At 41.2% G+C, this 15,905-nt stretch overlaps 1 protein-coding gene across 4 annotated transcripts in view; it reads right to left on the bottom strand.

The window, feature by feature from the left end:
- Positions 1-6,286: 6,286 nt before the first annotated feature.
- CPED1 (cadherin like and PC-esterase domain containing 1) overlaps positions 6,287-15,905 on the bottom strand; it is a 151,832-nt gene continuing 142,213 nt past the window's right edge. For all 4 annotated transcript variants that reach the window (XM_083830879.1, XM_083830878.1, XM_083830877.1 and 1 more), the window contains one exon: positions 6,287-9,459. In XM_083830879.1, coding sequence (XP_083687005.1) covers positions 9,232-9,459 — 228 coding nt within the window. In that variant the 3' untranslated portion in view covers positions 6,287-9,231. The remainder of the gene's footprint in view (positions 9,460-15,905) is intronic.

Raw genomic sequence — 15,905 nt, forward strand, 5'->3', positions numbered from 1 at the left:
CTGTTTGGTGAAAGGTTCTGAAGCACAAATAGGCAAAATCATACCTGTGTTTTGTCATAACATTTTTACCAGAGCCCTTGTAAATCAAGCCTTGGCTTTTCTTTCAGCTTATATTGAAGCGACCAGCCACTTGGACATTAGCCATGTTTTTCATTTCAGTGACTTGTCTGTGGCTGAATTACTGTTAAAACCTTAAATGTGCCACAGGATTTTTTTCTCCCTCAGCTCTTACCCAGATCTTCTATGCTCTGCATAGAAAGCCTTTGCCCAGTAGAGGCAACAACATCACTTCAGTTTCCTAGAATCAAGCAACAAATAGCCAGCTAGCTGTTTTCACTTACGCACATCCCAGAAAATGTGTGGCAAGGATGGAGGAAAGGGACAGGATCATCCCAGCTTCCCCAAGCCCCAGAAGGTGGCAGAGACCTGGTTCTGGTGGGAATAGCAAGTCTTCTGTCCCAAAATGGAAGGAATCGAAGCAAAGCTGCAGTGGAGAGCACCTCCCTAGGACAAAAAAAAAGGTCTTTCTGGATATGTAAGTGCCATCCTTGGCTGGCATACTGTCCTCAGTCACTTTCCTTCTGCAACACCGGAATGTGCTGCCTTACTGACTCTCTCCCATCAGGTATAGGACCATACTCTTCAGTGTTACAACGGTAGTTCTGTTATTTGCATGCTGATACCTTATAAATAGGTCAGTGCACCTGAACAGAACCACAAGCCAATGGAATCAGTGTGTGCTCAGAGGAACAGAAGCTATTTGTCCCTTACAGATCAAGTTTTACGTGCCCCTGTCGCTGCCCCTGCCCGAGCTGTGCCTGTGAGCGAGGCCTAGGCAAGCACTATCATTGCTGAATTCACTGTTCTAGAGCAAAAACACAACTTTTTCTAGAGGATATCAGCCCAAACTAGAAACAACTGTGAACCTGGGGGACAAATAGTGACTAAATGCTTGATATTCTGCCCCTCAGAAAACTCAGAGGTTCCGCCCAGGGAGGAGCGGAACGAAGGACGGCATACCCTATAGGCGTCACAGTGATTGCCTTGCACAAGCTGTGCTGCCTTGTTGAGACAGCCTCCGCTCCAGACTGGCTCCTGCGGAGCCACAGATCACTCATTAAAATGACTTGCATCTCTGCTGAATCTTAATTAAGAAAAGTGGAGCAGGTGTTTACTTGTTTTATAGGCTAATTATAGTCCCTAGGGACTCCCTAGGCACAGCTAGATATAGTTACAGAACATTAAGAAGTTCCTGATTTTGACCCTTTTTGTCTCATTTATGGTCTTATATTTATAGCTGGTATTTATTCATATTAATTTAAGGATATTGTTTTGAGGCCAGGCATTCTAATCTCAGGAGCTGCAGGACAAGACCATGAACTGGACTCTATCGGGACAAGATGCTGTTTCTGTCTGCAGCTAACCTGGGAGATTGACAGCTCCATCCTGCCTCCAGCCCATCCCTTGCCTTTCCCCTTCGTGCTTTTAGGGACGCTTCTATTCACCTACTGGCATAGCTGCTATCTAATAGTTTCTCAGCCCAAATCATCTGAAATTGCTCAGGTTAGTTTACACACTTTAATTTGCAGAGCTCAATTCTAGCTTACATTGTTCTGAGCGAGCCAGGTTAGAGAGCACTTACATGAACAGCTATATCTACAGAGTAACAGGCAGTGGTGTCTGGGGTGTAATGGTGTGTGTAAGACGTGGAAGAAATGCACAGAGCAGTAAACTTTTCATGGAATCAAATAGGATACGTGACCAAGGTGTTTGGTTCAGACTTTTAACACCTGTTAGATGCTTTTATGGCACAGTAAAGTCAGCAGCCCCTAAATTATTTAGGCTCTCCATAGACTTCCAGGACAGAAATAAATCCTGGAAGATGGGGCTCTCAGATGCAAACCAGGTACTTATCTCTGATCTGGTGTCTAAGGCTGAAAAATATTTTTGTTGTTGTTGTTGTTTCTGAGTTGAGCACCTGACAGCTTGGCTTGTTTCACAGAAAGAGAGACATCCATCCTGCACTCCTATAAAGCCATAGACAGATTTGTTCTTCATTTTTGAAAATTAAGGGTCTTGACCTTGCATATCCCATATTACCATTGAATGTTCTGGGTTACCTGCAGGGCTGGTTTCCTCCTGATATAGTGCACAGTTAAATGGTTGGCCAGCTGCAGGAGCAGATGTTGAGAATGTACCAGCATGTCCTGCTGATGGTGGTGGCGAGCTTGTGGCCAAGTTCTGGATCTGAATGAGCAGAGTGGGAATGTGAAAACTTCAGCTACCTGCTCAACGAATCCCACAGCCACTCCTCTGCTGAGCTTACATTTATTTCTCAGAACTTTAGGTCTCCATCAAAGGTTTCTAAGTGTTGCTTTTGGCTCTCTGTAAAATAAGCAATACTGTAGAAGTAATAGATACTGCTAGAGAATAATTCAAGTCTTGATCTTTCTGTGATGAGTACAAAGTATGAGCACATTCATAATTAAAATGCCTCAGTTAAATATCTGTAGTCAAGTGGGAGGAATCTGGGTTCTTGTGCCTGAAAATAGATGGATAGTCTGTTCAAGTTGTTATCCTTGACTTCCAAGCTGAACTTGTTTCGAGGGTGAACATGTTTTGAGTCCATATTCAGGCTTTGCTTTCATACCTGCGGGTGTGCTATTTTTAAAGCTCCTCCAGGGCTTCAGTCCTGAGCTGTTCTATAGACTCGGGATCACTCGACCCTATCTCCTTGCTACTGAAGAGACATGATGCAATACAGAATTCTGGGGCCAATATTGGGTGGAGCAGTAAGACCTGTTATGATTTAACCTTTTAACATCAGCAGTAAATCCCCTTGTATGTATGTATTTTATAATAGCTAGGAAAGACACAGTGTACAAAGGATGTTGAAATAGGATTTTACAGTAGCTAATAGATACCATTTGCTGTAAAGAGAGCTCATCAAAGGCCCTGAGATTTTTTTTTTTAATAAGAGTATCAGTCCATACAAATTATGTTCAAATTGTAATCACTCCACTAAAAACTTCAGAAGGAGACAACATCATGTTATTATATATGAAGATGTGGCTCTGATTCTTTATTTTTAAAGGAAGTCAGTTTGGGGCTAGATCATGCTGGGTGGTGCATTGCCTAATGACTTGCAAGGTCAGGTTTTCAAGCTTTAAAGTGTTTTCCGTCCTATTAGGATAAATAGGGATCAGCAGGTTTCTTCAAATATATTTGAGGCACTAAAAACATTATAAATAAAGCCATAGATGATTATCTGGAATATACAGAATCTTTGGAGCTGGCATGTGGAAGTAAAGGAAAGAAGCCTGACAGAAATAATAAAACTTCTCTGATCTAGTAACTATAAAACAGTGTGGCTGTTATCTGGGGAGGCTGTACAGTCATTATCAGGCAGAGAAGAAATATTACTCTAAGCCCCTTAATTCCAGTGAATCATAAAGGAAATATGGAAGTTGATAATGGTAAGTACAAAAGAAAAGATAAAAGACATTTTCAGAATATGTCAAGTGAGAAACTGCCAAATACAGATCTGGTCTTTAAACTTGGGCAATATCCCACAGAAGTTACTGACTTTAAGGGGCTCCTGAGGACTTTCATTTCATCCGCTTGACCTCTAGTGTGCACTTCATAACTGCCCTGGCTTTACCAGAAGGCATCTGAGGCATTTTGGTTCCTCACTCAAGGTTTTTAGTTCTCCAGTCTCGTCCTCACCTAGCATCTCCTTAATGTCCTGAGAGAAACATTGAGGCACTGGCTGCTTTAACTGCATTGCCTATCATTGCTCAAAACAGATTGAAAAACCACGATGTTGAAAACAACATCTGCCATGGGAATTTTGTCCCCATAATGAAGCACATGAGGGAAATGCCTACCACAGTGATTGTGTGCAAACGCAGCTCATCTCGCTCTGTTAGGCAGGAGTGTGCAGAGAAGATTCCTCCCTTTCTTCATGCAGAAAAGCAATGGGAAAAATGATTGCCGAAAGCTGAGAAAATACACTGTTGTCTGAGACTGAGATGAAAGGGATGGAATTTGGCTCCTTTTTAGAGCAGCTCACCTCCAGAGGAAATCAAGGAGAAGCTGAGCAGGTGCTGTGTTTCACAAAGACCTCAGTTCAAATTTCATTTAAACATATGCTTTATCTTCAGTCCAGGGTTACTTAACATGGTGTACCTTGCCAAGGCTGTTGAGCATGGTTGAGGGATTGCAGGAAAGGCTGCCCACAGCTGCCTGGGAACCGGCCAAGCAGTCAGATGGATGAACCTAGAAAAGGGACAAGTCCTTTGCAGTAGAAACTGATGCTTCAGGAGGCCCTTTTGTGACCCTGTGGGATCATCCTGACCATCCAAGTAAATGACCTGAGCACTTTTCTGGGGCTCTTTCCTCTAGGTACTGACCCAGACTGACACATGTAACATCACCTGTACTACCACTGAACCACATACAAGTAAGGCTGAAATGTAGAGCCTCTTCGCACTGTGTAGTTGGGGCTTTTCTGCTCAATGGATGGTGTGAAGGTACCTGTAAATACTACGGGATCAGGATCAGCACTGATACACAGGTGTACCTGCATCATAAATCATCTGTTCTGGTGTCTTGAAGACCTGTCCTTCCACAGGTTAGGATGGCAGTGGAATATGGCTTGTTAAAGGCAAGCTATGTGAAGAGCTAAGTGCTAGTGCACCCTAAGTACTTACCATAACACAACTGTTTTAAATTCAACAGAGAAACTCACTGCCCTAGAGGAGAGGCATGCTTCACCCAGCTGCACTCAGCAGATCTTTTGCTGTTGGAATTGACAAAAACATTAAGATAAGAACATTGATATTTTGAAGATTCACCCTGTATTTGCAATAATCATCTCTCAAATTTCCAAAATCTGAGATTCCTAAGGTGAAAGAGAAACTTCTCTGGTCATCTGAAAGAAAGTTCAATGTGAAGTAGAGCAGGTACTTGCAGTCATACTAGTGAGGTAAAACAAGCCAGATGCAAAGCTAGCAGGCAACCTATATTTTTTTTCGTCTGAGACTACAGGGGCTTGTTTAGCAGCTTGACTCTGTGCCAAATAGCTCACTGCACCTCTAAAAAAATTGCTTTACTCTAAAAAAGTAATCTGAAAGATCCCTGGACTGCAGTCAATATCATACATATCTGCTTCTTCAAAGCATTCTCTTTGGCTCAGCATAGCAACAGAAGCATAACTATTAGTGGTTATTTCAACCTCGAGGTAATCGGATGCCCTGCTATCCCACCCACTAAGTAAATAAATTGACTTTGATGTCCCTTTAATATGTCACAGAAGAGAAAAATAAAGTAGAAAGCCTATATTTAGTGTTGTGAAAAAAAAAAGATTGTTCTAAAGAATAACATTTTCAAATGAATACTAAGTGTAGAAATAGTATTTGTAGATCATTCTTTCAGCTCCTTGTCAAATAAAGCTAGTTGAAATACAGCATCTCCAATGACAGAGCTGACTTGCCAAGGTATTTCCCTACAAATAGGAAAATCTTTTTTAATTACAGACAATAATTCCAAAGATATTCATTGGGATGGACTTGATCATGGTGGCTGTCTACACTACAAGGCTAAAACCCAAATCACTGTGCAAAGTTTGTGGAGTTATATGAAAGACAGTGAGTAACTCATTGAACGGTGATACATCATTCTGCAGCTTCAGCTGAAGTTAAAGGGATGAAGTAATAGCTGGGGTTACTGCTCTGTATTTCAAGATATTTATTTTTCACAGCACAGTTTCAGTCACCCTACCTGTAGTTTAAAGTATACATTAGTTCCACTCTAAATTCCACATGCTGCTGGGCAGAAATTGTGCAGGAAACACCACTTCTCAGTGTACTTGTTCCCCAGCCTGACTATGTCAATCCTTCCACCAATTCTAGGGCCATTCATGTCTGTACCAGGAGGTGGAACTCACCTTGACAATGAGGTCCTTCGCTATTTTAATGGTGCATAATGTGACTAAGGTAAATATATGGGAGAAAAAAAAAAATCAACTACATTATGAGTCAGTCTTAATATAGTAGGAACACTCTAATGCTTATTTAGACAAAATGTCATAGCAGACGTGATAATTCTACAGTAAAAGGTACTCTCACTGGAATTCAGACATAGTAATTATTTTACTGTCTTAATCTGTAAATGTTGATGTGTATAAGCAGGCAGTACTTCCATATCAATCTCAATTTTCTTCTTTTATGTACCTATAGATGATATATTTTAAAGTGAAATAGTGAAAAATGTACTTTTGCACCTGTTTTAGTCTCCATTCCCTTCATTTATTCATAAGATTACATGGATCATATATAGTGATGGAAAAAAATATTCAAAGAACTCATTTAAATAAGGATCTGTTTACAAATTGTATCAATACCTTTATACACATGTAGATACATACACAGTTAGGTAAAAAATAGCAAACATACAGAAAAATTCAACTTGCTACATTTGAAAAAAATATTAAGATTTGGAAAACATTAAGACATCTGGGTGTACAGCACATGTAAACCATTTTGTGGTGAAACTGGAAGTGATGAATTGTACATTCACCAGTATCAGCTACAGTATAACAAAGTCAGCTCTTTTCATCATTATAGCTGATGATTCAGCAATCGGCTTTGATTAACAATTAACAAAACATACAAACTCAGTTCATGCCTTAAAAACATTTGTGTACATAAAAATAACAGCAACAGCATGTGGATTTAAATGAGCAAAGAAAATCTTAACAGAAGTAAGTAACTGTAATACTCCTATCATTGATCATCTCAATGCCAGTGACTTCTGGCTGTGTTTTGCATCTGGTGATATTAAAGGCATGATATGAAATCAAATTTAAAGTTGTGATGACTTGGAGTTCCAGACCCAAGTTTATATATTATTTCATTTTCATACAATTATATTCCTTAGATTATCACATTGCTCAAAACCAGATGCTGACATTTTCAGTATTTATACACAGTTCCTGACCCTTCTTTTCATGTAAAGCTCCATGTCAGGGAAAACTTTATGTAGAAATTCAGGGACATTTACTGTAAGCACAGCAGCAGCATATTACAGAGAAACACATATATATTCACATTGTCACACCAAATGTAAGGTTATTGCCTAAATTAGGAGCTTTGTTAATATAGTCGGAAGTCTCCTAAATCAGGTAGGCCAGATCCTCTTTCTGAGGATCCTCTGACCATTTAGGGGAGTTGGGCTCCAAACTGCTGTCTTAACCTATCTTACCTGAAGTAGCAAGAATCCACCATACTGGATTAGTAGCTGGGGATACTGACTGTGTTGAGTTTATGGATCTTTGATAAATCTTAAATGTGGTGTTATGAATTTCTGTTCCTACTTCTATACAGGGCAGCCTTTCTGTGCGCTGCCAAGGCCAATAAGATGGTGATTAGTTCTGCGCTATAATTTATCTTCACTGACATTACTTGCAGCTTCCTTTCCCAGACAGTGGAAGCAAGTGAAGGATTATATATAAAATCGTGAGGGGGAAGCAAGTCACAGAGCTCAGTGGACCCTCCATTAGACTCATACATACCTGGTTCTGACTCCCCTCTCTAGTGCGTGGTATGAGAGCGGTGCCCTGATTGCCAGCTCCATGACAATCCATAACTGGATTTTTACTTTTGAAATGCTCTTTTATTATTATTATTAGTAGTAGTAGTATTTAAATTTCAAGTGTTCTTGGTGCATTTTAATCATACAAAAACAATACTGTTTCATCTTAGGTTATTTGTTGTTGTGACACATCAGAACCTAGTTTGGTCAGATGCTTTAAAAAGTATCTGTTTGTCGTCATCTCCTCAAAGTTAACTACAGGCACAGTGATGTAGTGATGAGGACTGTGCAGCCTTTCTCCATCATGATGGGCCCACACTCTGCAATGGGAAGTGCCAAAGAGGCTGGTACACCGAGCATAGAAATAATTTGTAGGGTGAATAACTTCAAGGGGCTTTGTTCTCTGTCCCCATTAACACATAACCCAGCTGCTAAGATTGGACGTTATTTGGTTTCCCATCAGGGTACCACATCTGTGAATTTGTTGCCAATGTTGCAGACAGATTCTTCCTGTGATGATAAACCCTCTCCTTTGCCTTTCATTCAGAGCAGGTCTGCAAAAATGGGTGATGTAGATGCCCTACAGCATGAAACCAGAGTCCAGAGAAGGTTTAGCCCCCACCAAGCAAGAGGTGCAGGCAGTATATTCTGCCCCCAGGACATCACATACTGCTCGTGATAGATTAAAAACAGACAAACAAACAAACAAGCAATCAAACAGATCTTGAAGTTCTTATGCGTGCTTGCAAAGGGGACTTTTCTCCTGTTTGTGGTACTGGCTTCACACATTGGCAATTCTTAAAAAAATCATAAAAGAAAGGGCACTTCCATGCAAGGAGCACACTTTCTTGGCTTAAAGGCCATGGCAGTTACCGAAGTACATATCTAAGCAGTCTTCCTGCATATGGCCACTCTCCTAAACTGGGACTTCAAATAAGTCTATGTCAACATATTCACTATATTTACATGCTACATTGAGACAGTTACAACCAGTCTCAAGTCTAAGCAATCTATTTCTGTATTAGCTTTAGAACACGCAAAAAATAGAGTAGACATCTGTTCCATCTATGATACAAAGAAGGGGTGTGTTTTCAGAAAAAACACTAGAGTTCTAATGTAAAACATTAATAGACATTTTCAAATCTAAAAATCAAATGCCTAAATAGAAAAGGTTTGATATTGAAGGGGAACCAAGCCATGTACAATAAAAATCTTTAAAATGGAATGTAACCAGTTTCTAAATACATTCAAATATTACAGTGTCTCTATAAATAGAAAACTAGATAGTGCTGAAGAGATAAAGCAGTCCCTTCCAAATCATTCAAGTGTATACATTTCTCTCTCTTTACTATCATTAATAAACAGTTGCTTGAGCTACAGCTGTTCTAGCTTTTGGCAACAGTTCAAGTAACTGCCCCTTTTCTCTCTCTTTGCATCTTTTCATCTTCCATTCTGAAACCACAAAACTGCTAGGGCATATCTCCATTTCATAAAGATTTAGGAAAAATGTCACACGTCTCCAACTCTGTTGGTACATGTGCAGTCAATAGAGGAAGCACGTCATAAATTCACCATGGTTGTTTGATTGTTGCTCAGGTGGCAGCACATCTCTAGTCCCAGTGTGACATCCAAGAGAGGCTATGTGCTGACAAGCTTCCTCTTACTTGCACAGAGCCTGCTCAGAAGGATTTCAGAATAAACTTGGTTTATTGGACCTCGGACATGATATGGGGACTGAGAATTTGTTGCATAGTCCTGCAGTTGTGATAGCTTGCTTTGACTGCTGAAATATTTCCCCAGCGTATAGTGCCTTGATAACGTCATTGTTATGTGTGGACTTTCTTCAGAGGGATTGGATTTCACCACCTGCAAAAGAAGTGACATATGTGAATGCTTTCTGCATGCACCTAGCGGGATACACAGCTGTGTCTACACAAATGTTGAGACAGCTCTCCACAAAGCAGGTCCTGATACTCTTACCTTGAGCTGCAAGTTGCTTACAAACACCGTTTTAGTGAGACAAATTGTTAGATTATGTGCTGTTTAACACACAAGATCCTACTCAGTTAAGCCTTGAAATCTAAACGTATAGCCCCACTACACTCACTTGGCTGATTCTGTAATGTCTCCAGTGTATTAGGCTCTGTGTTCTCTTCATTAGGGACAATTTGATCTCAACTACCAAATTCATACTTCACAGCTTGCCTGTACATCTATCATGGGAAAAAATAAACTCAGGACAGCCCTGACTTACAGAAAGGTATAAATACAGACATGCTCTGATCCCAAGTAATTGAGGGACATATGCTCTTTCTCATCTGCAATCCCTTCTAGAATGTTCTTGCTCTCAGGGTTTGATGAAAGAGCAGCCCAGTTCCATGGTGGGCTGAGAAGTGGACCATGACTCGTTTCTCCAAGAAGGGAGTTCCAGTGCATTTCAACTGCCCTGTATCAGCTTGGATGTTTTGGGGCAGCATACGGACAAAACCACAGGGTGGTTCGGTAACTTCTCCTTGGACCCCCAAGTATGCATAAATCTCTGGGATTATCATGTTCAATACATGTGGAATAATTGAATATCTATTAGACTAGTGAGAAAGTGAAAGGTAGGGTCCTCAGAAGCTTGATGGCTAAAAGGGTCTCCTGTGAGATGCTGATGGCCTGGTCTCAGTGAACACCCTGTCACTGATGAATAATGAAGCAACTTCATGAGAGAGAGAACTCAGAACCTTGCACAGGGCAGAGCACCCTTACCCAGCCAGTGGGAAATACGGAGACAGCAAAAGAGAAGCCAGGCACTAAACTTATTTCTGATAGCTCTGATGGTTTTCAGTTTTTCTGCTGTATCAGTCATGGCACAAATATAAAAAAAAACAGACTTCATTTATTAATGTATACATTTATGCAGGAGCATATTAACTTGTAAAAAGATGATGTCTATTTACAGTCAGTGAACAATGAGAAACAATGTTCATATGTAGTGAAGTTCATAGTAAATGTATTGAAACAACCCACACAAAATTAAATGTGACTGAAGGAAAAACATGTGCAAAGGCTTGAAAGACTGGGCAGAAAGGCCATGACAGAGCTGGCTGGACTAAAAAAAGACCAGGAATTATCCATGTAGAAAATTAATATATCCTCTGATCAATTTGATACAGCTAAGCCAAGGGCTGTTATTTGTTTTCAGGCAATTACTGCAGGTTCATTTTTCTAAATTAATGCCTTAGATCTTACAGCTATTCCAAAGTGATGCCACCTTGAACCAATCATCCAAACTGCATTCCTGTTAGGCATAATCTCCAAGGAATGCAATCTAATGTTCACCCAGCAGCCAGGCACTGATTAAGATACCGAAATACCAAGGTTGCTAGTTTCTGTGTTGTGCCCATGATTTCATTGCTATTAAATTAGGGAATAAACCTGAATAAAAAATAGACCTTTATAACTGCTGGCCAACCTACTTCTCCATAAGCATTTGTGATGAATGAGGTAATCAAGAAATCATGTTTTCATGTGTGCACAGAACTATGTTTGGGCAGAAAGTGCCAGAGTTATGCAAGATTTTCTGTCCCAGATCAGTATAACCCACCCATTAGACTAGATCCTTTGGCAATCAGAGCAAAGACTGTAGGGTCTACAGAGCTGCAGATTTCTGTGCTGTCAGGGTGACTCAAGGCCCTGTGAAGTGTGTCAGTGTGAACCCAAATAATTTATCAGGACAAATGGGAAATATTTGACCAGCTACTGAGAACTAAATGAGATCTGATGAATATATTTCAGGTCTTGTTATCTGCACAGAATGGACGGCCCTCCATTGCCACATGGCTGTGCTTTAATTCAGATGGCATTTACAGAGGGGTGCTCTCTTCTGGGAGTTTAGGAAGCTATTTTAAAGAGAAAGAAAGTGAAAGTACAAAGCAGTAGGTTTAATCCACGTCATCTGGTTTCATAAAACATGAAAAGTTTTGGCCTTTTACATAGCGTTCTTGGCTCCATCCTCGAGGCAAAATGCCATTTTCCTAGCAGAAACTGTTTCAGCACCTGATGAAACTCCATTTGCCAGGATTCAGAAATAAACTGATGACAAAACTGTTAAAACTAATGAAGTATCAAAAGCGGTCAAGGACTTTATTTTTGCTTTTGTCAAGGATCAAGTCTGTTTTTTGGCGTCTGATAGATTCTCCTGGGCACATCCATGCCTCTTTCAGCACACTGGCCTCTCAAGCCTCGTTAACAACAGCTCCATGATCCAAATTCTTCCCTGATCTTCCCCAGAAACACGTACTTTCTGCTGAGATCCTCAGGCAGAAAAGCAAGGCCAAATCTGCACATGAACTCATGAAAAATGAAGGAAGAGTGCATGAAAAATGCTGATAACTGATCATGCCAGGCTGTTTTCCACCTACAAAGCATCTGAAATATTTTCCTTTGAAGTTCTCCATTTCACTCAAAAGCTCTGTGGAAATGGCAAGAATCAGCAATAACCCACGAAGTATACCTACATCTTGGTCCTAGACACAAAGGGGGGTCAATATTGCTGTCTGGGTGAAAAGGAGGGAGCCATGTACTCCACAAAATTATTTATCCATTGCAGAGGTATCTGCTCTGTGGCTTCTCTCCTTCTCAGCTCCATTTGGACTGAGCTATGTTCACCCCTTTTAATGCATTGTGCAGAGGAGATTAAAGGATCAGTTAACTAACCACATCCATTATGTTTGGTCCCAGAGCAGGACAGAGGCCCCAGCAGTGGTCTAAAAACATATGAGCTGCTGAGGAGCCTGAGGTAGAAACCAGCTGTGAGGTTCACGTTCAGCACACGTGCTCCAACAGGTCTGAAAACGCTCCCAGAGGTGTGCTCTGCCCCAGTCAGCCTCATACTGGATCCGAGTCGTGGCCAGTTGCAGCTGATTGTTTCTCTCTTTTGGGAACACATTTATTGTCCCACGGACTGTTCTGTCCCTTACATTGTTATCTTAGTTTGGGATGGTTAAGCAGAAAAATCAAAGCCATATATTTATTATTTTTTTATTATGTTTTAAGTGTGTTGCAGCTGAGATAATTAAATATAATCCACAGGCTACAAGAAAATGGTCAGGCTGGCTGTGCTAGGGTTTGGCTGGCAGAAATCACAAGGACACACTCTGGAATATATGCTTGAATTTACTACCATCTCCACTGAATTTCCGTATGTTTGGTTTAAACTACTAGGTTTAATTAGCCACAGTGTATTTTGTTTTCCAGTATATACTGTGGTTGTCTGATGAAGGAAACCTTATTATCAGATCTTTGCATCTTGTGGAACTTTAAGGAAAGTATATCGTAGCTGTTCTGACATTTCTTCACGGCAAAAATTAGTACTTCTACCTTGTTCCAGGTGTCATGGCCCAAGTTTGTAGCCATGAAGGTCTACAGAGATTCTGAGCTAACCCTGTGCACATCCAAGTCCCTGGAACAGGTTTAGCCAAGAGTAAGTCTTACAGAAAAATAGGCATGACTTGGCAAAATAAGCAAAGGGGTTTTTATTGTGTTCTTGAGAAATTCAGAAAATTTTTGTAGTCTTTCTCATTTGAGGTAATTTGTTTCACAGATTCACAGATTCACAGATTTCTCTAGGTTGGAAGAGACGTCAAGATCATCGAGTCCAACCTCCGACCTAACACTAAGTACTCCACTAAACCATATCCCTAAGTTCTACATCTAAACGTCTTTTAAAGACCTCCAGGGATGGTGACTCCACCACCTCCCTGGGCAGCCTGTTCCAATGCTTAATAACCCTTTCGGTAAAGAAGTACTTCCTAACATCCAACCTAAAACTCCCCTGTCGCAACTTTAGCCCATTCCCCCTTGTCCTGTCACCAGGCACGTGGGAGAATAGACCAACCCCCACCTCTCTACAGCCTCCTTTCAGGTAACTGTAGAGAGCGATGAGGTCGCCCCTGAGCCTCCTCTTCTCCAGGCTGAACAAGCCCAGCTCCCTCAGCCGCTCCTCGTAAGACTTGTTCTCCAGACCCCTCACCAGCTTGGTCGCCCTTCTCTGGACTCGCTCGAGCACGTCCATGTCCTTCCTGTAGCGAGGGGCCCAAAACTGAACACAGTACTCGAGGTGCGGCCTCACCAGAGCCGAGTACAGGGGCACAATCACTTCCCTCGACCTGCTGGCCACACTGCTTCTTATACAGGCCAGGATGCCGTTGGCCTTCTTGGCCACCTGAGCACACTGCTGGCTCATATTCAGCCGACTATCCACCAATACTCCCAGGTCCTTCTCGGCCAGGCAGCTTTCCAGCCACTCATCTCCCAGCCTGTAGCTCTGCTTGGGGTTGTTGCAGCCCAGGTGCAGGACCCGGCACTTGGCCTTGTTGAACTTCATACAGTTGACCTCAGCCCATCGCTCCAGCCTATCCAGATCCTCCTGCAGAGCCTTCCTGCCCTCGAGCAGATCGACACACGTACTTAGCTTGGTGTCATCTGCAAACTTACTGAGGGTGCACTGGACGCCCTCATCCAGATCATCGATAAAGATATTAAAGAGGACCGGCCCCAGTACCGAGCCCTGGGGGACTCCACTAGTGACCGGCCTCCAACCAGATTTGACTCCATTCACCACAACTCTCTGGGCCCGGCCATCCAGCCAGTTTCTAACCCAGCGAAGCGTACGCCAGTCCAAGCCACGAGCAGCCAGTTTCTTGAGGAGAATGTTGTGGGGAACGGTGTCAAAAGCCTTACTGAGGTCAAGGTAAACCACATCCACAGCCTTTCCCTCATCCACCAAGCGCGTCACTTGGTCATAGAAGGAGATCAGGTTCGTCAAGCAGGACCTGCCTTTCATAAACCCATGCTGACTGGGCCTGATCGCCTGCTTGCCCTGCAAGTGCCGCGTGATGACCCTCAAGATAATCTGCTCCATGAGCTTCCCCGGCACTGAGGTCAAACTGGTTTAGACAGAAAACAAATTCCTAAAGTCATGCTGTAAATGTGTTATCATTTCACCTGTGTGATTGATAGTCTTTTAAATTGTTTATAAATTTTTGATGGCTCTAATATAAAAAAAAAAAACAAACTAGGATTTTCTGCATAAGAAATGATGGAGTTCTGTCTCTTAAGCAGTACTTCAGATTGCTGGTGTCATTTTTCTAGTCACTAAGCAAACTCCTGATATTTCTTCCAACTAGTAGTTTGTTACTGACTCAAAGCCCCTAGGTGACTTTGAAATACCATAAATTCATTAACTCTTGGTTTCAAGGAGATATCCTTCATTGCATTCTTTTTTTTTTTTTTTTCTTCCAGTTTTAACTTTTCAGAAACAATTTCTTTTCTTTCTATATTTTTATTCTATTCTGTGGAGGAACTTGTACCTGCCATGTCTCTTTTGATCATGCAGAGGAAATGTATTCTCCTTGAAAAACATGACAGTTCAAGTTTTATGGTCCTAAACAGATTTTAATAGAATAATTTGTGCTAGTTTCCTAGGTTTTTGGTAGACAACCTGGATTCAATTCATAAGAATAAGGATAAGTAATATCATCACAAACAATTCCTTACTGTGCTAAACATGATTTTGTCTGTAGAGATTCCAGAAGGCTTATATGTGCTTAGATCCAGCAATGAACTGAAGCAAGGTGTTACTGATGATCTCTGAGTGTGTGACTCCAGTTCTCATTGAAGGGTTATTTTTTACCATAAATAAATATATTTTTTAAGTAAGCACCTAGAAAGGTGTGTCCCCTTTATTCCTCAAAGCTTTTCCTGGTTCACAAAGAGTGTAATGTAATATTCTTCAGAGCAATAAATTAAATGCTCAGATTCTCAACAGACTGACTGGTCATTCACAACAGAAAACCAGTAACTGGAGGTTTAAACCAACTGCTTGGTGCCATGGGTACTAGGAAGGTCTTGGCTGAAAGCCACAGGAATATTCTGATGACCTTATTGACGCTTCATAACTACCACATACAGAATTACTGTTGCTAGCCCTACAGCAGAAGACACCTGCTTATTTGACTAATCAGAAATTATACTATTTGTTTTCATTCAGGGATGTCTGTGCTAGACCAGAGATGCAGTGTCTCATTTGTTACATGTAAGGTATGAAAAGTCCAAAACCAAAACAGCCCCCTCTTTTCCTGACAGAGAAGAGCACTCTCTGTAAAAAGACATATCACATACTCAAAAGACATCTCAAAGGAAAACAGAAACACTTGAAATATCTTGTTTTTCAGACTTTACTTCCACTGATTTGGCAGCCTCTAGGCTGATATTGTGCCTAGATAATGAGTTTGTTTATTCATTTCTGATCTAAACCATGGACT

This window comes from Anser anser (genome assembly GCF_964211835.1).
Source record: "Anser anser genome assembly, chromosome: 1".
In the NCBI taxonomy this organism is placed as follows: Eukaryota; Metazoa; Chordata; class Aves; order Anseriformes; family Anatidae; genus Anser; species Anser anser.